Source organism: Panthera tigris, chromosome B4 (genome assembly GCF_018350195.1).
Source record: "Panthera tigris isolate Pti1 chromosome B4, P.tigris_Pti1_mat1.1, whole genome shotgun sequence".
Lineage (NCBI taxonomy): Eukaryota > Metazoa > Chordata > Mammalia > Carnivora > Felidae > Panthera > Panthera tigris.
In genome coordinates this window covers 76,172,789-76,200,639 of record NC_056666.1, presented here as the reverse complement: position 1 = coordinate 76,200,639, position 27,851 = coordinate 76,172,789, and the positions used below count along the sequence as shown (strand labels likewise).

The 27,851-nt window shown below is 41.9% G+C and overlaps 3 protein-coding genes across 10 annotated transcripts in view; all 3 read left to right on the top strand.

Annotated features, from left to right (window-relative positions):
• Positions 1-2,523, top strand: part of LIMA1 (LIM domain and actin binding 1) — an 84,184-nt gene extending 81,661 nt beyond the window's left edge. For all 5 annotated transcript variants that reach the window (XM_007073009.3, XM_042992260.1, XM_042992258.1 and 2 more), the window contains exon 11: positions 238-2,523. In XM_007073009.3, the coding sequence (XP_007073071.2) occupies positions 238-1,246 (1,009 nt within the window). In that variant the 3' untranslated portion in view covers positions 1,247-2,523. The remainder of the gene's footprint in view (positions 1-237) is intronic.
• A 3,478-nt stretch (positions 2,524-6,001) lies between these two features.
• Positions 6,002-27,851, top strand: part of CERS5 (ceramide synthase 5) — a 32,648-nt gene continuing 10,798 nt past the window's right edge. Inside the window, exons 1-3 of one of the 4 annotated variants that reach the window (XM_042992255.1) lie at positions 6,335-6,362; positions 24,752-24,841; positions 27,011-27,116. In XM_042992255.1, coding sequence (XP_042848189.1) covers positions 24,831-24,841; positions 27,011-27,116 — 117 coding nt within the window. In that variant the 5' untranslated portion in view covers positions 6,335-6,362; positions 24,752-24,830. Of the gene's footprint in view, positions 6,363-11,154; positions 11,244-24,751; positions 24,842-27,010; positions 27,117-27,851 lie in introns of those variants that run through there. The other 3 variants (XM_042992254.1, XM_042992253.1, XM_042992252.1) reach the window with 3 other exon arrangements.
• LOC122240349 (40S ribosomal protein S29-like) lies at positions 17,345-17,940 on the top strand. Its single transcript, XM_042992256.1, has one exon. It carries the CDS (start codon positions 17,458-17,460, stop codon positions 17,698-17,700), a length of 243 nt encoding a protein of 80 aa, XP_042848190.1. The 5' UTR covers positions 17,345-17,457; the 3' UTR covers positions 17,701-17,940.

The following is a 27,851-nucleotide window of genomic DNA, read 5'->3' as shown; positions in this document are numbered from 1 at the left end:
ACATGAATGTCTTGTGAAGCTTTAGGCCTAGAAGTGAGCATGTTTTTTATGAGGGTAATAAAACAAACGTGCTTGAAAGGGAGGGGGTAAAGAATCCTAGGTGATTGATGTGCTTTTAAAGGTATTTTTCTCACGTAGCAACTTCTGAAAATACTGAAGTTGCCAAATTTCAGCCTGCTAGTATAAGTAAGAGTATATAGATACCTCAACTTTATGCTCTTTTTCTTTTAACAACAGTCTAGGAACATATGCATCTTTACATGGGAGAATCTACTGTAAGCCTCACTTCAATCAACTCTTTAAAGCTAAAGGCAACTATGACGAAGGCTTTGGACACAGACCACACAAGGATCTGTGGGCAAGCAAAAATGAAAATGAAGGGACTTTGGAGAGACCAGCCCAGCTTCCAATTGCAGGGGAGACCCCTCAGAGCCCAGGGGTCGAAGATGCCCCCATTGCTAAGGTGGGTGTGCTTACAGCAAGTATGGAAGCCAAGGCATCCTCTCAGCCAGAGAAAGAAGACAAGCCAGCTGAAACCAAGAAGTTGAAGATAGCCTGGCCACCCCCCACTGAACTTGGTAGTTCAGGAAGTACCTTAGAGGAAGGGATCAAAGTATCCAAGCCCAAATGGCCTCCTGAGGATGAAATCAGCAAGCCTGAAGCTCCCGAGGATGTGGATCTGGATCTGAAGAAGCTAAGACGATCTTCTTCACTGAAGGAAAGAAGCCGTCCATTCACTGTGGCAGCTTCATTTCGAACCACTTCAGTCAAGAGCCCCAAAATCCTATCCCCACCTATAAGGAAAGGCTGGAGCATGTCAGAACAGAGTGAGGAGTTTATAGGAGGAATGGCAGCAGAAAGGAAACAAGTGGAAAATGCCAGTGCCTCCGAAAAGAATGGTAGTGTGAGAAAAACAACCAGGCAAAACAAAGAATCTAAAGGAGGGGAGGCAGGGAGGAGAAGTAAGGAAGATCATGGTTTCGAGATGGGGAGTGAGAATCTTCTAGAAAATGGTGCAAGCTTAGATGAAAATGATAGAAACCTCAAAGAGCAGTCCCCACTAGAGCCCAAGTCTACAAATTGGTCCAGCTTTGCAGAAAGCACCTCCCCTAAAGAATTCACTACCCAGCATCAGAAATCCCAGGATGTGGGATTCTGGGAGGGAGAAGTAGTCAAAGAGCTGTCTGTGGAGGAACAGATAAAAAGAAATCGGTACTACGATGAGGATGAGGATGATGAGGAATGACAGACTGCAACGGTGCTGGGCCTTAAATCTGTGTTAGTGTTAGCAAGCCACTGCCCTTTATCAAAGTGATGCACCGTAAACAGGTGTCTTAGCATGAACTGTCATTTATGTGGAAGCAGTTCTGGAGGAGTTCTTGCTTCAAAAAAATCCCATACTGCAGCTTAAGTGAACCAATTCTAAACGCTATAGATAATATTACTTCAGTCCTCTATTTTAGCAATGATGATATACATAAGTGCTTTAAGGTCTTATGGGGGCGGGGGGGCGGGTATGCCAACTGATATAGTTCAGACTCCACTGTATTCCCAAAAGGCAGTACAAAAATAGACGATTAGTAGCACATTGTCGCACTTCAACTATGGAATTAGGGAACACACAGAAGGGGTTTAGGGACCTAAACATTATGACTGAACGCACTTTAGTATAAAGGGCACAGTTTGTATATTTTTAAATGAATACCAATTTATTTAGCATTCATCTGTTAAGAAATCAAATATGTAATCTTTAAAACATTTTTAGGTTAATTTTCTCACTCTGATATACATGGGGAATTTCTTGCTTTGCATCCCATTCTCTAAGCCACATCCTGAATTGGATTACTGAGATATAACACAACTGTTCTTTTGGGGCACTTTTTGAGCACATTTGGTGCTTGGAGAGATCCACTCTCTCTCAAGCTCTGGTATTTGCCAATGAGTCTGATTACACCCCAAATGATTGCTTTCTTCTTTGGTGGTATCTATGGGCTCATCATATACTGAAAACTGCAATATTTTTATAAGATCTTTTGTACTGCTGTTTGCCATGTTGCATGTTAAAGCAAAGTGAGGAGTTTAAAGAAGGAATAACAGAAAAAAACTGCCTTAAGCCACTTGAGCTCAGACCCCCAGACCCTATATTCCACTTCTGATATCCCCTTTCTGGGACACTAGTTTTTTAAATACATACCAGCTCTGAAATGTATTGATTTTTATGGCAGACAGTATTCCCAGGGTGCAATTAAACCAATTACAGGCCTTTGTGTGTGTGTGTGTGGGGGGGTGGTTTTCTAGTAGTTAAGGCTTTGGAACATAAACTTGAGTACACTTGTTGTACATAATCGATATTCCAAATTGTATGTGGGGAGAGAGATGTTTTAAGCCATAGGCTTTTCTTTGTCCTGCATTTTTAGAGATTTAGCTCTAATATTTTTTAGAGATGTAAAATATTCTGCTTTCTTATAGTCTTGCTTAGTCTGAAACATTTTTATTCAATAAAGCTTTTAATTTACATCTGAACTTTTCAATGTTCCTTTTCCATTATTATTTTACATTATGACAGTGTCTCAAGACCTTTTACTTTAGCAGTCTGGGAAGAAAGGCACATGGGTCTGATGCATTTTAAGTGAAGAGAGGTGTTATGAATATATCTCCCCACTAGGTGGTGGCATTGGGTCGATCTTGGGCTTTGATCTTTCCTAAAAGAGGACAAATTTTTCTGAAAAATTGAGAGCAACTTGGCAAGAAACTTAGTGTGTACATTCCAAATGAGCTGTGTGTTTTAACAATTCAAACTCTGGTGGTGGTTTTTTATTGTTAATTGTACTCAACATTTAATAATTCACCTTGCAATTATGCCTAACATGCTAAAGGGAATTTCCAAATGTCTCTGCTTGAAAATGGATGTTTTCCACCCTGGGCAGAGGCATAGTTGGTTGTTTGATTTCCTTGCCTGTAGAGGCAACTGCCCCAATAGTTAAAACACTTTTTGTTGTTGTTGTTGTTAATGGAAGTGTGGGAGTGTGGATTTCCTTGGAGATAAACACACTTTTTGAGTCATCTGTTACATGTTCCAGGGTCTTGCCTGGTCTTCCAAATGGATGGTAGGGTACTACTTTCTGCTCTTGGCCCCATCACAGGCTGAAGTCCTTTAGAAAGTCCTGTTCACTGAACAGTTAATCCAGAAGCTCCTGATGACATTCATAAACTATCGAATCCTGGCTTGAGTTTAGCTGCCTTTACTGTATGACTCTGCTGCTCCAACCCATCCACATGGTACTCACTGAGCCTACTGATTTTATTTTATTTATTTATTTATTTATTTATTTATTTATTTATTTTAACGTTTATTTATTTTTGAGACAGAGAGAGACAGAGCATGAACGGGGGAGGGTCACAGAGAGAAGGAGACACAGAATCTGAAACAGGCTCCAGGCTCTGAGCTGTCAGCACAGAGCCCGACGCGGGGCTCGAACCCACGGACTGTGAGATCATGACCTGAGCCGAAGTCGGACGCTTAACCGACTGAGCCACCCAGGCGCCCCGAGCCTACTGATTTTATACAAAAAAGTCTGAGTACCTATGGCCAGTATTTATGGATATCAGTTGAGTATGTCACCATATATCAGGTATGCAGGGACTGAGATTAACCTTAGAAGAAATGTTTTCTTTGCCATTCAAAGACTAAGACAGATATAGGGACAGAGAGTAGAAACAAGGACTAGCTCCATATCAATATAATAAAAGGTGGTTCTTATCAAGAGAATGACCAGGTAACACTAAACATTCTTAGAAAACAAAAGAACCTACAGCCAAAGTGTTTCTCTCAGCTTTCTGAATGAAGGCAACTTGTTTGGGCTTGGTAGGTCAGTGGTGGCAACAGGTCCTGTTGGTGAAGCAAGAAAAGGGGCCAGCTTGTAACCTGAGATGGTTAAGGAGACTCTTCATGACTACTACAGGACCAACTTAGTTCTACCAGCTTGCTGGTTGAATCACTCCTGGACAAAGTGAAAGTGGCAGAAAGTTTACATTCATTACACATTTCCTTAAGTATATATTTTCTCACACTCAAGATGTCGAGAAATGGTACAAATGTGTTTTGGGGGGGGGGGATAGACCTTGAGACCAAGATCACTGTGTGCTTGTGCCCGCATGCCAAATTCTTTGTCCTCTGGGGCTCTGATTTGAATTCCCAGGAATCAGGGAGAGTTCACTTCTTGTTCACCCTTGTGGTGCCTGGGTGGTTCAGTTGGTTAAGCATCAGGTCATGATTTCACTCTTTATGGGTTTGTGCCCCTCATCAGGCTCTCTGCTGTCAGCACAGAGCCTGTTTCAGATCCTCTCTCTCTCTCTCTGCCTCTACCCTGCTTATACTCCCTCCCTCTCTCAAAATTAAGTAAACATTACTACTATACAATACAATACAATACAATACAATACAATACAATACAATACAATACAATACACCTTGAATATAGGGTGGTCGTTACCACTAAGCTATTGCTGGGTTTGGACAAACATGGCACCATGTAGTGGTTCTCAGACCAGCTGCAGTGGCATTGCCTATGAGTTTGTTAAAAATGAGAAATGCAAACTCATAGGCCCCACTCAGACTCACCTCCTGAATCAGAATCAGAATCTCTTTGCTAAAAGAAACCTTTTAGCAAACTCTCCATGTGGGAGATGGGACAAGCTAATATCTGGGCTGTGGTACCCTAAATTTGAGAACCTTTGAGCTAAAGCAAACCTAGTCTACTTAGGATGGCACACTTTTTTCTCCTGTTTCCTGTCCCCTTGAAACTCTAACTTCTGGTGTAGGCATACCTTACTCGTTATAAAGTTACTTTATCTGTCCTTGAACAAGAGGTAGAGATTAATTTCTTTTAATCTTTTTTCAGATCATTCTAGTTAGCCTGTGGTAATTAACCTTGTAGCCAGGTTTGAACAGACAGCAACCAGAGGTCAGGAATCTCAGGCAGTTGAGGGACATTTTGAATTTAGCTTTCTGAAGGTTTGTCTGTGGCTCCCCTTCTTTTTTGTGTAGATCCACAAAAGAATTAAATGTTTACTGTGCAAACCTAAAATTAAGGAGGTTTATAAGGGCTCAGTGTTTCAGAGTCTAAAGACTTTCTAGCTCAGAAGCCCTGCTCTACCACGATCCTATATAACTTTGGGCAAGCTGTTTGATCTCTATGGACCTCAGTTTACCCATCCATAAAATAGTAAATAAAACAATACCTACTTCATAGAATGATGGAGTTAAATACCTGGTGTAAAATGTTCAGTGCAGTACCTGGCACTTGGTAAGCCTCATTAAATATTCGCTATCATTTATTTTTCTTTTTCCTTTGTACTTTTCTTTGTATGATATCCTTTGGCTATTTTCCCATTTCCTTTTACCCATGAGAAAAATAAAAGGATTTTGAAAAGTTCATTTTAGGGGATAAAACAGTGAAAGGGAATTGAGATCATGGAAGGACTCGAAGGAAGGAAAAGGTTAGGAACAAAAAACGCTAGAGGTGGAAGGAGGAGCGGTTAGGCGGAACCATCCGAGATGGCGAGGTAGACCCCAATGAAAGCCTGCTCTGCTAGGAGCAGAGACGCAGGTCTGGACTGCCTGGCAGCGGGAACAGCCTTTGAGACTGCTGGGCTGAGAAAGAGGAGTGTCCCCTTAAGGGAGCTAGGCCTGAAATAAGGGGTGTGGCCGTGGCTGGCAGAGAGAGAGAGAGAGAGAGAGGGAGAGAAAGAGAGGGGGAGAGAGAGAGAGAGAGAGAGAGAGGAGAGAGAGGAGAGAGAGAGAGAGAGAGAGAGAGAAAGCGTGGCTGAAACTCACAGAAAAATGGGCGGGGCCAGAATTGAGGGCCTGCGGGGCAGGTGGAGGCGGGGCGGAGATGGGAGGGGCATGGCCCGGCGGGGGGCGGGGTCCCAAGGAGAGGCGGCCCTGGGGTCTGCCGTCCGGGAGGTGGGTGGGCGGGGAGGTGAGATGGGCGTTGAAGAGGCCCGGCCCCACGGAGGAGGCGGGCTGAGACGGGCCGGGGACCCGAAGGGGCCGGAAGGGGTGGCTGCCGGCTCGGCCCCGCCCCGGGTCCGCCTCCCCGCGGGTTCCGTTGGCTGTGGCGGCAGCTGAAGCTGTGGCGGCGGTGGCCGCGGGGCGGGCGTAAGATGGCGACAGCGGCGGCGGGAGCCCTGGGCCTGCTGTGGAGTTGGCTGTGGAGCGAACGCTTCTGGCTGCCCCAGAACGTGAGCTGGGCCGACCTTGAGGGGCCGGGTGACGGCTATGGCTACCCGCGGGCACGACACATCCTCTCGGCATTCCCAGTGGCGGCGGGCATATTCTCCGTGCGGCTGCTCTTCGAGCGGTGAGAGCCCGCGAGCGAGTGGCGCGGAGGGTCGGGGCCGGGGCCGGGGAGCGGACCGGTGGAACCGGCTCGGGGCGGGGAAAGGCCGAGCACCGGAAGCAGAATTGGCGGGGAAGCCCGGAAGCAGGGGGCTGGGGGAGCCCGGGCTGCAGCGCGGGATGTTCGGAGGGTGGCGGAGGTGGTCGCGGAGCCTAGGTAAAGACAGTTTGGGGCGTGGACAGTGGAAGAACGAGAGTCCAGGGGAGGCCGGGCCCTTTCCCTTTTTAGATCCCGGAGGCCCTGGGGGGGGGGGGGGGCTTCTTCTGGGCCTGCTCCCAGCCTCCAGGGATCCTACAGACAGGAAACAGGTTGAGTGTGTGAGCTGCGGCCGAGAACCCGAACACCCGAAGAGCGAAACAGGAAAGGGCCACAGGAACCAGAACTAGTTGGGGCTGTGGAAGCTGAACGGTTAACGTTAAGAGCCAACCTTTCCAAGCGAAAGGAGCGGGTTTTTGGGAATCTGAGATTTGCGAGGACACTTATGAGAGTTGAGGGGAGCAGGGTTAGGCCCCAAGCCTTGCTTTATCAGTTCATGGACATTTTTGTGCATGTGTAAATTTCCAAAAACTGCTACCAGAGCCCGCAAGAGAGTGGAAATCTGGTAGGGATAAGGCGTGGTGGAGCCTGGGGTTCCAAAGTCTAGAAAGGTGTCAGGTTAGTTGCGGAACAGGCCTTAGAGGCCTGAGATGGAAGGAGGAGTGGTCATTTTGAAAGGAAGAGATCTGTAGGGCTTATCAGAGGAAAGCTGTATTGAGCTGGCTTCTAAGTGAGTTTAGCAGAATCACAGTTCTTTTTCTGACCGCGTGTTCTTGATAAAAGTGATTTCACTTTTCCTTAAGTGAGTAGTTGGTACCTACTGTCTAAGATGAAATGTTCACAGAGGACTTGATGTGGCGATTTTATACTGTGGGCTTACAGCTGTGGGTGATTTTGATCAAATCTACTCTGCGGAAAAGGAGACTTATTTCTTCATAGGTCTCAGGTAATGAGGATGCACATTGACATCGTTTGTTCATTTGGCCCTTATCTGGAGCAGAAACGCCCTTTCTAGGACGGGAATATACTGCAAATAAAGAGAATCTATTACTCTCTGAAGAATTAGTTATTATGTGTTTTGGGTTACTTTTCAAAAGTGCCTACTACTTCTGACACAAAAGTCTTTCACAAAATATTTCTTTTCTGTAGCCAGCTTGTCATTCATCCATTTGTTCATAGTGTTTGTGTATTGTTATCAAAGTGCTCTCCGTCAGACGTTCAGGTATAAAAATCAAGATGCTTTTAACTGAAGCAAATGAAACTGAAAGATCTAAATGCCTTTTCTGGGTCCTTGGGACCTTAGTGTTACAGTTTTGTAAGTATAGGCATTGTATTAAGTATTCCTGGGGTGGGGGTACAAACCACTTTTCCCTCTTAGGAATAACTTAGATCTGGGTACTCTCCACCTTGGCAGCTGTATGTGAGGGCTGAAAAAAGAGAAAGACAGTGTAATGACTAAAAAGGAAAATACACCAATTTAAGAAAAAATTTAATTGTCCTAGGAAAATATTCTCTGCTTTTTATATAAATGTATACCAATATGGAAGTTTATTCACGTTACTGATGAGAGGAAATAGCATGTTTCTTATAAATACCCATTTTATATAAACTTGCATAGGGGCACCCCTGGGTGGCTCTCAGTTAAGCGTCTGACTTCGGCTTAGGTAGTGATCTCATGGTTTGTGAGTTCCAGCCCCGCATCATGCTCGCTCACAATGATAGTACAGAGCCTGCTTGGGATTCTCTCTTCCCCCCCCCCCCCCCACTTGCACGTGCATTCTCTCAAAATAATAAATAAACTAAAAAAAAAACTGCATATATCTTCAGATTTCCAAAGAGTTCCCTCAGACGGCTGTGAAGACTTCTATATCCCCTGGCGGAGCCACTGGAAAAGGATCCTTTACCTGTGGGAATTCTATCTGAATGTTTCTATGGTGCTCGGTGTCAGGGGAGCAGGGGAGGATGGGAATACTGAGCTGAAAGCATTCTAGTATGATATTCCTTGGCTAGTAAGGTCAGGCATCCTGTTCATCTCATGTATGATCTTGGGAAAGTTTAACCTTGGAGGCGGTCCGGCTATTTTGTTTCTTTTTATAAAACCTACTACCTTAGTTAGCAGTAGAATTGAGTGCTGGATTAGCAGTTCCTCTCTTGCTACACCGGTCTTCCATAAAGGTAGTAGAAGCCACTCTTAAGAGTATAGGAAAAGACGTATTAGAAATATTGGTACAGCTAAGTTGTTTTTCCTCCTTTTCTCATTTCTCAAATCCCATCTAATTTGTTTCTAGAAGTGACTTGGTTTCTAGTAATCATAGACTGTGTGAGCTAGGACTTTCTTTATAGACAGTAAACTAGCCTGGAAACATCCTGCAGCTTTTCAGAGGTTTCATACTCACTGGAGGAGGAACTAGAACCAAGATCCAGATCATTTTCCCAAGCCCCGGGCTCTTTCCACTATATGGTGTAGCCATCTTTAACCTTTCCTTAAACCTCCTTTCAAGGATTAAGGTTTAAGCCACCTCTTCCTAGTATTCTAGGATTTGGAAAACAAATCCATGCTCATCTTATTCTTGGTTATTTAATGTGTTTGATTTGAAGATTGTATTTTTTTTCAGATTTTTGTTTCAAATTGTTCTGCATATTTTAATGAGTCTTATATTATGTCCCTTGATAAATTATCTCTATTTGTGTTGTTTTAAGAATTTCCCAAAGAATAGGGGTGCCTGGCTGGCTCAGTCAGAAGAGCATGTGACTCCTGATCTCGGGGTCCTGAGTTTGAGCCTTAGGTTGGGTGTAGAGATTATAGAGATTACTAAATAAATAAACTTAAAAAAAAAAAAATCTCCCAAAGAATAGAGTTTACAATTTGGTTTTACCTTCCCATCCTTCTCATCAACCATGCTGAGCATTGTTTTTTAGTTCCCACATTCCCTGGAGAATCACAGCCTCCTCTGATAGGGATGACTTGAAAAGCCGCGGGGCCATAATAAGTAAAGTGTTTGTATCTAGCTATTTTGCTAAAGAGCTGCGGATAGGAGATTGTTACTTACCAAATACTGGAGGCTGCCCTCTGTGGACCTCTGCTGAGTGGCTGTATTGTGGTGGCCTGTGCCTTGCAAAATGCCTCAGGTGTGGCCTGTGATCGGTAAATATTTATTGAAGGTTTGAGGAGGGCCCATCCTCATCTACATAGATGCCCAGAGGAGTAATCAGAATCTAGATCTCCAACCTGAAAAGGATGTTTGGCTTGACTGAGAGAAATTCCTTTGTTTCTGTTGTTAAATTTCATCATATATTTGCATGTTGTGTACCTTTCTACAGCTTTTTTCTCTCTTTATCCCCTCCCCCCATACACATATTCACACTACCCTGTACCCTAACAAAACAGGGATAAGAAACTCTTCCATGTGTGTTTTTTTTAAACTTCTTTTCATGTTATGTTCATGATAAAATTGTTTGAAATTTAATATCTAGTCACTTGAGCACTTGTTTCTTGGGATCAAGTAGAAGCTTGAGACACCATTGACACCATTAGATCTATATAGGCTCATTTATTTTGAATATGCTATTGCAATAGGAGCTCTGTATTGCCAGAAGAAAATTATTTTGTGAATTATTCAGGAGATAGATTAGAGCTCTCTCTGCTGCTCATTCATTATTCCAATCCCCTCTTCTCTCTTGTTACTTCCAAAGCAACCTCACTGGGGTGTGCAAAGAGCCTTCTCAATACCATTCTCTGTCATAGGAGACTGAACAGATTCACTTGCTAGCCTGTCATGTAACTGGTAACAAAAGTAGTGACTCTTGTGTGCACGTTTCTCAGCCACTCATTTCATCTTCCTCTCGTAAGCCTTGCTACCTCTGCTACGTACTGCTTTTTTTTTTTTTTTTTTTTTCTTCTTGTTTTCCCCCATTTCCCCTAAGTGGAGGAAGAACTTTTTTCCTCTCCCTGACAGGCCTGCTGCCTTCCTCCCAGATCCATGTCAAGTGACTGCATTGTGACCCAGGATCAGTGGGTCTTCCTGACGGGTTAGAAAGGCTTTGGGAAGAATGGACATAGCTGCTGACTAGGCTGTGAGGGAAACTGCCCATTCCATTGCATCTCTAAAGGTATTCTGGTGGGCGTTATTGAATTGTAAATCACAGAATTAAATCAGGTTTGCAGATCCAGCAGGGCAAGATTGAAAAAGATACTCACATGGCCCTGCCCTTGTCTAAGAATCCACCTCTTCATTAGCTCCAGATGGTCAGAAGCCTTATGCGCCCCTCCTCTTGCTAGGGAAACTTCTTTCCCCAACCCTTTCTGTGCAGTGGGTGTTGATGCTCTGCAGAAAACTGAATACTGTCATGCCTGAGGTCAGGTTCCTGGCTTATCCCTGGAGACAATATATTCAGCACAGCAAAGAAACATGTCAGATATTTTTGCTTTAGCCACTTCCTGATTCAGAAAACTAGGGTCTCCTAGATGGGTAAAGAAGAAATTAAGAGGAGGCAGCAAGTGAAATCTGCACCTTTTTTTTTTTTAATTAAAAATTTTTTTTTAATGTTTATTTATTCTTGAGAGAGAGACAGAGTGAGGGCAAGCGGGGGAGGGGCAGAGAGCAAAGGAGACAAAGAATCCAAAGCAGTCTCCAGGCTCTGAGCTGTCATCACAGAGTCCAACATGGGCCTTGGAACTCACGAACTGTGAGATCATGACCTGAGCCGAAGTTGGACGCTTAACTAACGCTTACCCAACTGAGCCACCCAGGCACCCCCGCACGGAGCGGCAAGGGAGATAAACCTATTTTGGCTTCCTTTCCAGAGGTATTTTTAGGCAGATAAAAGCTGCCCTTCACTGAGTTTTGGACTCTGCTTGAACCCACTCCTACCTTATCTTTGGGGAAGTTAATTGAAATGTTACTGCAAAAGGAGCTAATCATAATCACTTCTAACTAAAAAAAAAAAAAAAAAATCTGAAACGAGTTTTCGTAGAAACAAAGGCATTTTTCCTAGATATGAAGAATTCTCTAAAACTGTGCTGTTCTGCACTATACTATACTGCACTAGCTAGTATAGTAGCTACTTTCTTTTGGGGATTTCAAATGTCACTAGTCCAAATGTGCTGTGTTAGATACGTTTGAAGTGTTAACACACACCAGATTTTAAAGACAGTGCAGGGGGAAAAAAAAAGAATGTAATATATCTCATTTTTAACATTGATTACAAGGAAATAACTATTTTTTAATTTATTTTTTAAGTTTATTTACTTATTTTGAGAGAGAGAGCAGGAGAGGGGGAGAGAGAGAATCCCAAGCAGGCTCCCTGCTGTCAGCACAGAGCCCAACGACAGGCTTGATCACACAGACTGTGAAATCATGACCTGCGCTGAGATCAAGAGTCAGACATTTAACTGACTGAGCCATCCACCGTGCCTCAACATTGATTACATATTGATGTGATATTTTGGATATGTCTGTTTAACCAAAGTATATTATCAGAATTAACTTTACCTGTTTCTTTTTTCCTTTTCTGAATGTGGCTATTAGAAATTTTAAAATTAGGGGTGCCTGGGTGGCTCAGTCGGTTAAGCATCCGACTTGGGCTCAGGTCAGGATCACAACAGTTCCTTCCTGAGTTCCAGCCCCATGTAGGGCTCTGTGCTGACAGCTTGGAGCCTGGAGCCTGCCTCAGATTCTGTTTCCCGTTCTCTCTGCCCCTCCCCTGCTCATGCTCTTTCTCTCTCTCTCTCAAGAAAAGTAAACATTAAAAAATAATAAAAAAAGAAAAGGAAAATTTTAAATTATATATGTGGCCTGCATTATATTTCTGTTGAATAGTGCTGATGGGAGTAATTCAAACAAGTGTTTATAACTGAAAATAATTTTATTAAAAAAAATTTTTTTTAATGTTTATTTTTGAGAGAGAGAGGGAGTATGAGCGTGAGCATGAGCGGGGGAGGGACAGAGAGAGGAGGAAACACAGAATCCGAAGCAGGCTGAGCTGAAGTCGGAAGCTTAACCGACTGAGCCACCCAGGCGCCCTGAAAAGAATTTTAATATAAATTCACATTTGATTTATTTTTTTTAGGACCAGAAGGGTGATCAGTCCTAAGTATATCAGACCATGCTTTTATTTTTTAATTTTTTTTTCTGACCATGCTTTAAACAAATCTTTCTAAAAGTTGTGGCAAAAATGGGTTTTTTTTAAATATAAATCATTTTCCGAATGATTTAAATGACTAGTTATAGTCTATTTTGAGTAATACTGAGTAATTGACAGTGCCTTCTAGCCAGGCATTGCTCTGTAATTTTAGTTTTCTGCATATATCTTCTTAGTCGAGTAGTTAATGATCTGTAAACAAACAAGTTTGTCAAGAAGTTAAATGTATGTGGAGTGCTGCACAGCCCTGATAAGACATTGGGAATAATCACAGTATTTTGGGGCGCCTGGGTGGCTCAGTTGGTTAAGCATCTGACTTTTGGTTTTGGCTAAGGTCATGAAGTCACAATTCATGAGTTTGAGCACCACCTCAGGCTCTGCACTGATGGTGTGGAGCCTGCTTGGGATTCTCTGTCTCCCTTTCTGCCTGCTCGCACTCTCTCTCTCTAAGTAAATAATAAATAAACATTAAAAAAAATCACAGTATTTTATCTCTTCTCAAAATTATGGTGTTTTGTTTGTTTGTTTTTAAAGTTTATTTATTTATTTTGAGAACACACAGGGAAGGGGAGAGAGAGAGGGAAAGAGAGAAAATCCCAAGCAGGTTCCACACCAACACGGAGCCTTATGCGGGGCTCAAACTTACAAACCATGAGATCATGATGTGAGCCGAAACCAAGAGTTGGATGCTTAACCGACTAAGCCACCCCGGTGCCCCTGTGGTGTTTCTTAAAAAGGGTATTCCTTACAGCCTTTGGCTTCTGGGTAGCGTCAACATTTGTAAGAAGTCTCAATAACCACGCAGGGCACGCCTGGGTGACTCAGTTAAGTGTCCATCTCTTGATGTTGGCTCAGGTCATGATCTCACCATTTGTGAGTTTGAGCCCCTGAGCCCCAAGTGGGGCTCTGAGCCGACAGCGCGGGGCCTGCTTGGTATTCTCTCTTTCCCTCTCTCTCTGCCCCTCCCCTGCTTGTGCTCTCTTTCTCTCTCTAAATAAATAAAAAAACTTAAAAAAAAAAAATGTTTAAAAAAATAAGCACAGGAGGTCTCAAACCCAGTCGGGTTGTGTTTGCTGTGTTTAATTCTGCTTGGGGAAATCCCCTTATACTGAAATTGGTTAACTTGAATTTCTACTGATTCCTCAGAAATCAGGGACCTTCTCCTACATGGAGCTGGTAGGTTATCTGATGACCCAGGAGGACAGGTGGGCACATTTCCTTGAAACACTTCACCTTTTGGTTAAGAATTTAGTTTTTACCTATTTTCTTCTTTCTCCAGCAGTTATTTATTGAGAACTTAGTATCTGCCAGTTGTCAGACTGTGTGCCACGGATAAAAATGTAAGTCATGGTGTTTGCTCGCAGGAAGAAAGCAAGAATATCAGTGGTTTAAAATACAGTGTCATAAATGTATGCAGAAGGCTGTTATGGGAGTTTGGAGGAGGTGGGTTCAGTTCCTTTTAACAGTTGTTAACTAAAATATAGGCTTAATGTCTCACTAGCAAACACTTGTTTCTTGGACCCTGAAGAACGGTGAAAAAACTTCTTAAGGAACAGTTTTTTTGTTAACCTGTTTCTCTGATCCACCTCTTGGCACTTGTACATTTGTGTATTTCTACTTTAAGTTACATTACATTTAAGTTACTATACATTAAGTTGTATCGTCATTTAAGACTGTAAGTGGAAAGGTAGTCCATTTAAGAAAGATAGATATGTGTAGTGAAAGAAATGTATGCATATAGTCGGAAAGGGAGAAACTCTTCAACAATGAGAGTGTCAGGGACCCCCAGCTATTTTTCAGCCACACTTTGAGAACTGCTGCTCTATAGCAAGTAAAATATTCACTAACTACTGTACAATAATACTACAACTTAGTCTTAAATTGTGTCCATCTGAAACATTTCAACATATATACTGTTAGTAATTCTTATTATCTCAAGACTTACATTCCTTACAGTGAGGTTAGATGTAAGCAGGATTGCTGATCCTTCTCATCACAGCACCTAGCAGTGTATCAAATTGCATGGGCACTAATTATCTTAATGCTTTAAGGCTCTGTAATAGTCTAAGTGAGGATAACTTTGATACATGTGGGAGGAGTGAAAATAGTCTGGTATAAATCCACAGTGTGTGCCTTGCCATGGTTTAGGATAATATATGCCATAGAGGTCGTTTTCTTTATAGTCTGCTTCTGCTTTAAGAGCAAATTTGCCAATTTAAAAAAAAGTCCTCGCGACACCCGGCTGGCTTAGTCCTAGGAGTGTGAGACTATTGATCTGGGGTGTGTGTCTGAGTCCCACTTGGGGTGTAGAGATTACTTATAAAACTTAAAAAATGAATTAAATTAAAAAAAAGAGAGAGAGGTGCCTGAATGACTTTAGTTGGTTAAGCATCAGACTTTAGTTTAGGTCACTATCTCACGGTTTGTGAGTTCAAGCCCTGCATTGCACTCATTGCTGTCAGTGCAGAGCTGGTTTTGGATCCTCTGTCCCCCTACCACTACAGGTCCCCCACTCAGGCTGTCTCTCTCAAAAAAAAAGAGTCCCTGAAGACACTATTCTTTAAAAAAAAAAAGTCCTCAAAAGAAACTGCGTGGGGTGCTTGGGTGGCTCAGTTGGTTAAGCATCCGACTCTTTGATTTCAGCTCAAGTCATGATCTCACAGTTTCCTGGGTTTGAGCCCCACATCAGGCTCTACACTGAGAGTATGGAGCCTGCTTGGGATTCTCTCTCTCCCTCATTCTCTGCCCCTCCCCCACTTGCACTGTCTCTCTCTCAATGAAAGAAAGAAAGAAAGAAAGAAAGAAAGAAAGAAAGAAAGAAAGAAAGAAAGAAAGCAAAGAATACATATACATGTACAACAAATGTGTATAGCACATGAGTTTGTAGATAGCAAATCCTATCCTTTGAACATCTTACTCAGAAGGGTGCCTGGATGGCTCAGTAGAAGGAGTATGCAACTCTTGATCTCTGGGTTGTAAGTTCAAGCCCCACATAGGATGTGGAGATTGCTTAAAAACAAAATCTTAAAAAAAAAATTAGGGCTGGCTCAGTCGATTGAGTGACTGACTCTTGATTTCACCTCAGGTCATGATCCCAGAGTCGTGGTATCAAGCCCTATGTCAGGCTCCACGCTGAGCATGGAGTCTACTTAAGATTCTCTCTCTCTCTCTCTCTCTCTCTCTCTCTCTCTCTCTCTCTCTCTCTCCCCCTCTCTCTCCCTCCCTCTCTCTCTCCCTCTCTCCCTCTCTCTCCCCCTCTCTCCCCCTCTCCCCCTCTCTCCCCCTCTCCCCCTCTCTCCCCCTCTCCCCCTCTCTCCCTCTCTCCCCCTCTCCCCCTCTCTCCCCCTCTCTCCCTCTCTCTCCCTCTCTCCCCCCCTTCCCCCTTTCTCCCTTTCTTTCTCTCTCTCCCCCTTCCTCCCTCCCTCCTACCCTTCCCTTCTCCCCTACTCACATGCGCTCTCTCTCAATCAAAGAAATGAAATTTTATTTCTTTTTAAGTTTATTTATTTTGAGAGTGTGAGAGAGAGCTCAAGTATGAACAGGAGAGGGGCAGAGAGGGAGAGAATGAGGGGTGACAGAGAATCCCAAGCAGGCCCTGCATGTGGTCAGCATAGAGCCTGACTGGGGCTTGAACTCATGAACCATGAGATCATGACCTGAGCCGAAACCAAGAGTGAGATTTAACCACCTGAGCCACCCAGGCACCCCTCAAATAAATAAAAATTTTAAAAAACATTTTTTTTTAAATGTTTATTTATGAGAGGGAGACAGCATAAGCAGGGGAGGGGCAGAGAGAGAAGACGACACAGAATCCGAAGCAGGTTCCAGGCTCTGAGTTTTCAGCATAGAGCCTGACACAAGGCTGGAATTCACGAACCTTGAGACCATGATCTGAGCCGAAGTCGGACGTTTAACCAACTGAGCCACCCAGGTGCGCCGCCCCCCCCAAATTTTTTTAATAAAAAAATTTACTCAGAAAAATACACTGACATGGGTGCATATGTATAGGGGATACTCAAAATGTATGCTTGGGAGTCACCAGCACATAAATGAATAGTATTAGTATAATTTAAATGTATTATTTCATTAAAAATAACGATAGTAGCCATGTTACATGAATAGCATTTTTGAAAAGTAATTATTTTCTAAAAAAAAAAATCCAGAGAACAGCATTGATTTTACATTTTTGGAAATCTCTTTACTGTCTGACTTAATAGAAGATAGTTGGATTCTTCTCGGTGGCTTCTGCATTCAGGCTCTTGTTATATGTAGTTTTAGTTGAAGTATATAAATAAAAGCTGGCTTCACACAAATATGTCATTGGAAAGGGGAAGTATTTTTTCTTTGATATAACACCAAGACATAACAAATATTTTCTTTTCTTTTTCTTTTTTTCCTTTCCTTTCCTTTCTTTTAATTTTTTTTTTTTTTTTTTTTAATTTTTGAGACAGAGAGCATGAGCAGGGGAGGGGCAGAGAGAGGGGGAGACACAGAATCCGAAGCAGGCTCCAGGCTCTGAGCTGTCAGCACAGAGCCCGACGTGGGGCTTGAACTCACAGACCGTGAGATCGTGACCTGAGCCGAAGTCAGACGCTTAACCGACTGAGCCACCCAGGTGCCCCTCCTTTCTTTTAATTTTTGAGAGAGAGAGAGAGAGAGTGTGAGCAGGGGAGAAGGGCAGAGAGAATCTTAAGCAGGCTCCATGCTCAATAGAACCCAACGTGGAACTAGATCCCATAACCCTGGGATCGTGACCTGAACGGAAATCAAGAGTTGGATGCTTAACTGACTGAGCCACCCAGGCACCCCAACAGGAAGTAGTTTCTTAAAGGTTGGTTGCATTGTGGAATATGAAACCCTGTCATTGAGCTTTTCATTCATGTTAAAATCCATTGGTCTGTCTGGAGATCATGGGTTGGTAATTTTGCCTCACTGCATCCCAGAGAGCAAGATGGGTCACCAGCAGCTCTACTGGAGCCGTCCGAGGAAATCCGGTGAGGGTTCTCATTCTTGCCACATCTACTCAAACTGGCATAGTCTAATCTGGAAATATAGCCTCACTATGTGCCACCATCATTTCCGTCAGTATGCAAAGGATAAAGGCTTCATTAAGTTTGATTAAATGAGCTTCCTTGAATGGGTCATCCAGGATACCTACATTAACTGTAGATATCCAAGACACCTACCTTCCTGCTAACTCTTTGTACATAAAATTAAAGTACTTCAATTAAAAAAAAGAAAAATACTGGTTTATTGAGTTATATAGATCTCCCAAATGTCAATACATTTCTTTATACAACATTTAAAAATCCTATTAATCTCATCAGAACTAGTCTTATCATAAAAGCTTGAACGATTGGGAAGTTTTCAAGTTCAAAGGTGGATATAAGTTCTCTAAAATTCTAATTTTCACTTGAAAGCTTGAATTTTATCATTGGCAACAATGTTTGTTTTCTTGAAGTGACAGGCTTATTTCATTCATTTTTAAGAAAATAACCAGGTCCGAATGACCTTAGTTTGTTGGCCATTCTTTGAGGTAAAAATTGTATTCTATGAAAATGTAATTTTAAAAAATGTTTATTTATTTATTTGGAGAGGGAGGGAGGGAGGGAGAGAGAGAGAGAGAGATTGATTGATTGATTGATTGATTCCCTAGCAGGCTCAGTGCTGTCACCACAGAGCCCAATGTGGGCTCAATCCCACGAACCTTGAGATCATGACCCGAGCCGAAATCAGGAGTCAAGACGCTTAACCGACTGAGCCCCTCAAGTGCCCCAAGGAAAAAGTGATTTAAGTTCAGTGCACAACTTAGTCAAACAAGCGTGTTTCCTTGAGACAACCATATACTTTGCTATGTAGCAAAAGTGCTGTGTACTTCCCATTTCATCACATAATACTTCTTAAAAGTATACTCAAAGGCCGAGATTTGTTAAAATCAATCATTTGTATTGCTTCGTCAAGGACATTCTTAAGTGAACTGGCTTAAAAGAAAAAGAAAAAAAAACTAAGAGGACATAGCAAGGAAGAATACAATAACCATTACTACAGTTGGTGCATTTGTGCTCAGGTACCATAAGTTTTATCCACCATGGCTTTGCCCTGTCGTTGCAAGTGTCAACACAGTAACAAAGGCAAATGATGTCTTGATATTATTATTAAAATAGTTTTTACTTTCTGGGCCTATAGAGAGTATCTCAGGGGCCTTCTGGGGGTCTGTAGACCATACTTGGAGACCCTCTGCTATAACTGAATGAGATCAACCAGAGTGGGTGTGTAGAGTAAGAAAAGAACCTGCATAGGACTCTGAGGAAACCGCATATTTTAGGAAAAAGCAGAGTGGGGGAAAAAAACCCAAAAGGAGAAAAGAGGTATGACAACCCTATAGTATTTGATAATATCTGTAGTAAGCATTTAATAAGTACTTTGTCCCAGGCACTATTCTTTTTTTTTTTTTTTTTTTTTAAACATTTTATTTATTTTTGAGACAGGGAGAGACAGAGCATGAACAGGGGAGGGTCAGAGAGAGGGAGACACCGAATCTGAAACAGGCTCCAGGCTCTGAGTTGTCAGCACAGAGCCCGACGCGGGGCTCAAACTCACGGACTGTGAGATCATGACCTGAGCCGAAGTCAGCGGCTCAACTGACTGAGCCACCCAGGCGCCCCCCAGGCACTATTCTAAGTGCTAAACATTGAGTCCTCATAGTAACTTTATGAAGTAGGTAGATAATTACAGTTATCCTCATTTTGTAGATGAGAAAACGGGAGCACAGAGAAAGTTAAGTAGCATGTCCAAGTGACTCAACTAGCAATGCATACCAAGCAGTCTACTTCTGTTGCCAGAGAGATGGAGGGAGAAAAGTAGGAGGAGTATGGCAAGTAAGGAAGCTAAGAAAAAAAAAGTACATTTCAAGAGGGAGGGCATGGTCAGTAATGTGGAATAACGTGGAGTGGTCAGGTAGGATACCGGACTGAAAAGCATCCATTTGATTTCACAATAAGGAGATCATTTTTGGCAAGAGCAGTGTCAATGGAGTGTAGGGACAGAAACGAGATGAGAGAGAGACGAAGACTGAGGAATGAGTGGGAGTTGGAGAAGTGTGATTCTGATGCAGGATGTTGAAGGCATTCCCTTCTCTTCTTAGTCAAGATTCTTAAGAATCTTAGCTATTTCCATTTCTTTCTTCCTCCTCCTTATATCTTTCACTGATGTAACTCACTGCTGTCTCTAGACTTTCTGTTTTACTGGAATTTCTTTGGTGAAGGTTACCACAGATCTCCAAATTGCTAAATCCAGTGGATACTGAAATCCTTGTCTTACTTGATCTCTGCCTCATTTGATACAACTCTACCTCTGGTCTTCCTGCCCTCTAAATTCACCTTTTGTATTAGTATTTCCCAGGATGTTGACCTTGGTTTTCTTTTCAATTTGTGTTCCTTTCTTTCTTTCTTTTTTAAGTAGGCTCCACATCCAGCATGGAGCCCAACACGGGGCTTGAACTCACTATCCTGAGATCAAGACCTGAGCTGAGATTAAGAGTTGGATTAAGCAATCAACTAAGCCACCCAGGAGCCTCAGTTTGTGTTCCTTTCTTGTTTCACTCACATCCACCCCCACGATTTTAGCTAACACCTATATTCTCATTCTCTTGTGCTTTTTTTTCTTTCTCAGGTGTGTGTGTGTGTCTTAAGCCTCTTTATTTGCCTACTAGACAGTTCCATTTCAGTGTCATATGAGCACTTCAAATTCAGCCTAACACAATTCATCTATCATTCCCAAATTTGCTTTATCTTATGCTCTACTTGGTTGAGACACCATAATCAACTTAGTTTCCCAAGTCAGAAATAAGGAAGGCTGGACTCTGCTTTTGCCTCTTACATCTATTCTGTTACCAAGTGCTATTAATTTTACCTCCTCAGCAGCTCTTGAATCCGTCCTTTCGTTTTCATTTCTATAGCCTTAGTTCAGTGCTTTATCACTTAAAGCATGGAGTTTTTACAGTAGCCTTTAACTGATGATGCTCCTTTATTAATATACAAATCTAGCTCTTCTCCTGGCCTAAAGCCTTCCAGTGCCTCTCCATCAACTATAGGATAAAGTTCACTCATAACATAACATAACATAACATAACATAACATAACATAACATAACATAACATACCTGTGATTTGGCCTCTATCTGTAGAGTTTTTTTCCTCCTGCCACTGTTGCCACCCCTGAATTTGTACATTGCATAGTTCTGTAAGTAGTTTGTCTCTTCTGTTTGCTTTAGTACATGCTGTTCCCACTGCCTGAATGTCTTTTTGTACTTTCTCCTCTGTCCACCCTACAGAAGCTACTCAAATTTTTAATGTGATTGGTTTATTAAGAATTCAGTTGCGGGGCGCCTGGGTGGCTCAGTCGGTTGAGCGCTGACTTCGGCTCAGGTCACGATCTCGCGGTCTGTGAGTTCGAGCCCCGCATCGGACCCCTGTGCTGACAGCTCAGAGCCCGGAGCCTGTTTCAGATTCTGTGTCTCCCTCTCTCTGACCCTCCCCCATTCATGCTCTGTCTCTCTCTGTCTCAAAAATAAATAAACGTTAAAAAAAAAATTTAAAAAAAATTCAGTTGCAAAGGGAAAGGACTTTTGGAATCTGTTTTGTGTGGAACTCTGCATTTTGCCTCTTGTATACATATGTCTTGGGGGAGGGTTTTCAAATGCTGCTTGTGTACCTAAGGATTAAATTTTCTTTTTTTTTTTTTTTTTAACGTTTATTTATTTTTGAGACAGAGAGTGACAGAGCATGAACGGGGGAGGGGCAGAGAGAGAGGGAGACACAGAATCGGAAGCAGGCTCCAGGCTCTGAGCCACCAGCCCAGAGCCCGATGCGGGGCTCGAACTCACGGACCGCGAGATCGTGACCTGAGCTGAAGTCGGACGCTTAACCAACTGAGCCACCCAGGCGCCCCTCTAAGGATTAAATTTTCTAAACAGGCTTTATCTGGACCTAAGAATCTTTATTTAAATATCTCAGTTCTCATCTCTCCCGTGTGTGTGTGTGTGTGTGTGTGTGTGGCAGGGAGCATTCAGGGTCAGATAATTATTACTCAGTACTCTACCTAATGATACACCATCCTCATCAGTCTGTATAAGACCTTTCTCTTTTTTATTGTATTTTTCACTCCATCTCATTCCCTATTTTGATTTCTTTGATGGTTATTTTTCTTTTTTATATATAAATTTTGGCACTTTATATTTTTCCAGAAATTGATCTAAGCCACTGCTTCCCAACCTAATCATGTTGCTGCACACATAGAAAATAATTCATGTATTGCGCAGTAGGGTATATGAGGCCAAAGGCTACAGACTAAGGTTTCCTGGTTATCATAGGCTCCGTGGACCACCCTTGAGAGCTAGGAGCAGTATCTCAGCATCAACGTAGCCCAAATACATTACTTGCCATGATACACTAGTTGAAAAGCTTAATCTATACTGTGAAACATATTTGTGTATAGTTCATATCCATTAATGATGTTGCGGTGAATCGCAAAGATAGAGTTGTTAGTATAGCTCCTATCTTTGGTAAAAAGCAAAGTAGTAAGTAATTTTGTCTTCATTAGCCCAGGCCTTAGTCAGCTGCTGCCATGTATCTGAAGGGCAGAAAAAGGCAGAATGAAATGATGTCTACAAAACATAACAGTTTGGATCACTAGACTCATGTTCCTGGAGTGGCAGGTGGAAAGGAGCAGCTTACCATTCAGTATAGGCCACTAAATGCCTACTTATTTAGACCTGCAGGCTAAGGGAAGTCTGGTCTTTCAAATTAGTTTAGGGGTGCTTGGGTGGCTCAATCGGTGAGTGTCTGACTTCTGCTCAGGTCATGATCTCCTGGTTCATGAGTTCGAGCCCCACATCGGGTTTGCTGCTGTCAGCCTCTTAGTGCAGAGCCCACTTCAGATCCTCTGTCTCCCTCTCTGTGCCCATCCTCTGCTTGTGCTTTCCCAAAAATAAATAAATGCTTTAAAAAATTATTTAAAAAAATTTTTTTAATGTTTTTATTTATTTTTGAGACAGAGACAGAGCATGAGCGGGGGAGGGGCAGAGAGAGAGGGAGACAAAGAATCCCAAGCAGGCTTTAGGCTCTGTGCTGACAGCTCAGAGCCTAAAGCCTGCTTCGGATTCTGTCTGTCTCTCCCTCTCTCTGTGCCCCTCCCCCGCTCATGCTCTGTCTCTGTCTCAAAAATAAACATTAAAAAAAAAAAAAACTTAAAAAAAATTATTTTAGGGGCACCTGGGTGGCTTAGTCAGCTAAGCGTCCAGCTCTGGCTCAGGTCATGATCTCACGGTTTGTGAGTTCGAGCCCCGTGTCGGGCTCTGTGCTGTCGGTTCAGAGCCTGGAGCCTGCTTCAGATTCTGTATCCACCTCTTTCTCTGCCCGTCCCCTGCTCATGCTCTCTCTCTCTCAAAAATAAACACTAAAAAAAATTTTTTTTTAATTATTTTAAAACTTGGGCAACAAATTGATCCTGTAGAGGACAGAAAATCACAAGATAAATTTGATTTCTCACTGCCATCAACAGCAGTTTCAAACTATGATGTCAGGAATCTTTTACACTCTTAAAAATTTTTACATTCTTAAAAATTATTAAGGACCCCAAACATAAATTTATGTTTACATGGATAATATCTATCAACATGTACTGTTTTAGAAGTTAAAATGGAATTTTAAAGATATATATTCTATTAATTCATTTACAAATGACAGTAAATTGATTATATTGGTAATACAACTAATGTTTCATGAAAAATAACTATTTTCCAAAACAAAATAAAATGTGAGAAGAATAGCATTATTTTACATTTTTTTTTTTAACACTCTTTAGTATTTGGCACCTGTATTCTCATGTCAGCTCCTGCATTCAGTCTATTGCAATGTCATGTAACCCATGGAAAATTCCACTGCACACTCATGAGAGAGTGAGAGAGACAAGAATTATTACGAAGTTATAGAATTATTATGAGAGTAGTTTTGACCTTGTAGACCTCCTGAAACGGTCTCTGAGACCCTAGGAATCTGTACAGTTCAGTAAATGCCTATCTAACAAAAAGGATGAATACCTAATTTCACTTTCTTCATTAAGGTGATTTCATTAAGTACATAAATAAATCTATGTATTTAATTTTTTTTATCATGTAAAAAATTATTTTTCAAACTTAGTTATGTTTTGTGCTTATTTATGTTTTATGCTTCATGCTATAGCACAAAATAGGTGCCCCATAAATATTTGCCAAATAGATAAATTTTCTTAGGGTCTGTTTTTTGGGTTTTTTTTTTTAAGTTTATTTATTTATTTTGAGAGGAGAGAGAGAGAGAGAGAGAGAGAGAGCATGAATGGGGAGGGGCAAAGAGAGAGGGAGTGAGAGAATCCCAAGCAGGCTTTGTGCTGTCACTGCAGAGCCCCACATGGGGCTCAGTCTCATGAACCATGAGATCATGACCTGAGCCAAAATCAAGACAACTTAACCAAATGAGCTACCCAGGCGTTCCTCTTAGGGTCTGTATTTGTCTAACTGTAACTGACTGCATGCTAGTAATTTTGTCTTTCATTGCACTCTGTGAACTAATGAGGTCAGGATATGAGCTAATTCCGACTCTAGGATATTAAGTTCACTCCAAGGTCTAGATAATAAAAAAAATTATCTTGCCTTCACCCAGGTAAGCAGGGTACAAACCTATCTCTGTCGTATGAAAGAAGATTTCTTGCACTTCTTGGCTTCTTCCAGAGATACCATCAAGGAGAACCAAGACTGAACTGTTTCTAGTAAAAATAATAATAGCTGCTTTTAATAATAATATTAAGAACAACAACAATAATAGCTGCCTTTTAATGAGTGTTTACTAAATATCAGGTACTGGGTTAGGCATGGATCATGTCATTTCATTTTTAAAATAACCCTGTGAGGTAGATATTATCTCCATTCTATAGATGAGTAACTTTCACAAAATCTCTTAGCTGGCAAAATCTAACTCCAGGGCCTTGGATCACCTGACTGCTTCTGGACTGAAGAGCTCTGGACCAGGGAGTAAGAGTAGGAATTGGAAAAGCTGTTTTTGTTATTGGGTCTACTTCTTCATACAGTTAATGTAGATGAGAGGATACAGAGATAATTCAGTGCTTTTCTCTCTCCTGTAGCACCAACTGAAAAGCAAAGAATGACTGACTTAGTTACTCCTCTGGATGCTGATCAGTCCTGGGTCCAAACTGAGTTCCAATGGAGCAAGGGTAGGATTTGAGAGACCTGTCACTTGTTAATTACTGAGCACAGACACAGAATCTTGGTAAATACAAAAACAGCATTCCCTGTATACTGTGTTCATAAGGAGTTTAAACATGAGTGGGGTGCTAAAATATTTGTACACAGAATAATATACCAGGAAATATAAAGTATCTAACAGTGTTGGCCTTTGGATGAAACTTTTGTACCACCTGTGTCAAAGAGGAGACAATAGGTTACAGATGTGGTTAACTTTGTGCTGTGAATAAATATTTCTCCATGGCTCAGGAACTTTCGTGATAAGGGTAGAAGAAGTTTTCACAGAGGAAGATAATAAAGTTTCTTATTCTCAGTTCCTCCCTTAGAGATAAATTCTGGATTCAAATGCAGACCAAGAAATAGGTCAAGAGCACTCGATCTTACGCCTCCCAGTCACAATTTCATCTTGGGACTCCTTAAGATGCTAAGAGAACTAAAACTGGTTTTGACTTATTCTGAAAATGACTACGTAGAGCTTTTCCTAGAGCTAATGCTCACAGAAATTTATGGATGTGGAAGAGAGAGATCTTTTTTTTTTTTTTAAAGAATTTTTTTCTTTTAAGTAAACTCTATGCCCAATGTGGGGCTTGAACTCACGACCTTGAGATCAACAGCCGCATGCTAAATGGACTGAGCCAGCCATGTGCCCTAAGAGGGATCTTTAAAAATTTTTTTTTAATGTTTTATTTATTTTTGAGACAGAGCATGAGCAGGGGAGGGGCAGAGAGAGAGGGAAACACAGAATCCCAAGCAGGCTCCAGGCTCCGAGCTGTCAGCACAGAGCCCGACGCGGGGCTCAAACTCACGGACTGTGAGATCATGACCTGAGCCGAAGTTGGACGCTTAACCGACTGAGTCGCCCAGGCGCCCCTAGAGGAATTTTTCTTGAAGAACCAAAGAATAGTTCCTTATTTTTCAAAGGTCTACAAGTTAGAAATTAATTACAGTTAATGATAACACCATGGAATACTAGATTTGGGAAAAAATCTTAAGGGCGCCTGGGTGGCTCAGTCGGTTAAGTGTCCAACTCGATTTAGGCTGAGGTCATGATCTCTCTGTTTGTGGGATCCAGCCCAGAGTCACATTCCAATCTAACAGCATGGAGCCTGCATGGGATTCTGTGTCCCTCTCTTTCTCTGCTCCTCTCCCACTCATGCTCGCTCTCTCTCTCTCTCTCTCTCTCTCAAAATAAACTTAAAAAAAGAAAAAAAATCTTAGATATCATGTCATTACTTCTTCTAGATGATGAAACCAAGACCCAGAAGTTAAGTGACTTAAGTTTATATGACTTATTAATGGTAGATTTGGGAATAGAATGGAGTACTAATAGGTAATTTATTTCTCATCCTTCCTAATTTCCTTTCTTCCAGGCTACTAAAGTTCTAAGTATTTCCATAATTTTTTGTTTAGGCAGGAAGGTGACCAAGACCCAGGATATTTGTATTTAGGAAGAGCTCAGTCTCAGTTCTACTTTGCCCTCCAGTTAAGATCTTCTTGATTTTTTGATGTGAGGGAAACTACCGTTTATTAAGCATTTCCTTTGTGCCATGGTCTTCATATATATTATCTCATTGAATAGTTATAGGATTCTTGTAAAGTAGACCAGTGCTTCTCATTTTAATAGGCATAGGAATCACCTGGGGATCTTGTTAATGCAGGTTCTGATTTTGCAGGTTTGGGATGGGGTTTGAGATTCTGCATTTCCAAAAGGTTTCCAGGAAAAACCAATAATGTTTTGGTCTTATTTTGAGTAGCAAGGATGTTGATACTATCTTCATCTTCTAGAGGAAAAAACAGACTTATAGAGATTAAGTGAATTGCTGCAGTTCTTTCCTACAGGCAATAAGTGGAAGACTAGTAGATAAAATGATAGGCCTGACCTAGGTCTTTCTGACTCTACAGCTCAAGATGTGATAAGAGAAGCCAGGAAAAAAATGGAAAGAGAGCTTATGTTCTAATATTTCTTAAACGGGTCACTTCGCAAGTAAGTCAGTGGCAGAATCTAGGAATAAATTAAAAAGTCCTGGTTCCCAGCCCAGTTTTTTCCCTTTGCCTTCCATCAGCCCCCTAATCAGGATTTTTTCTTTCATGCTTAGCAAACCATATTTAAAATTGGCTTTGGATTTTTATCCTTACAGGTTTATTGCTAAACCCTGTGCACTCCGTGTTGGCATCCAGGACAGTGGTCCTTATCAGGCCCAACCCAATGCCATCCTTGAAAAGGTGTTCGTATCTATTACCAAGGTAAGTCGGCAAAGAAAGAGAGGAAGATTCATGTGAGAGGTACCCCATAGGGCAGGGGGCGGTGGAGAGCAAGTGTCTCCAAGGATAGGGATAGGATGGGATGATCTTTCACATTTCGGTAGTCTATATAACTATAAGGAGAACTTTATCCCCTCAGGGAAATACCTTTGGGTCAGGATCCCTTAAATAAGTTTACATACATTTGGATTTTAGACCTAGTAGCCACAACCCCACCTTCTCCAGACACACATAGTATTTTGATGTTGTTTTTTCCCTGCTCCAGTTTCTGTCATTATCTAGTTGCATAATCCAGATAGGGATGGTACCAATAGCCTTTGTAGTTTTTTTTTTTTTTTTTTAAGTTTATTTATTTATCTTGAGAGAGAGCACAAGCAGGGAGGGGCAGAGAGAGGGAGAGAGAATCCCAAGCAGGCTCTGCACAGTGTGGACCCTGATGTGGGGCTGAACTCACAAACTGTGAGATCATGACTTAAGCTGAAAACCAAGAGTCAGAGACTTAACCGAGTCACCCAGGTGCCCCTGCAGTTTGGGTTTTTAATAGCTTTTTTTATTCAGCTTGGGCTGGAGAGAGAAGACCAAACAAGGATTCTAAAGGAAAGCTAATAAAGCTTTGCTAAAGGCAAAGGTCTTCGATATGTGAAATAGGACTTCTTACTAAAAATGAGTGTGGGGGTGAAACCTAGAAGGATAAACATCCCTTAAAGCGCTGTAGTT

Bases quoted from the DNA above. Each gene is read 5' to 3' on its own strand.
- LOC122240349 (XM_042992256.1), top strand. From the start codon at position 17,458: ATGTTAAAATCCATTGGTCTGTCTGGAGATCATGGGTTGGTAATTTTG.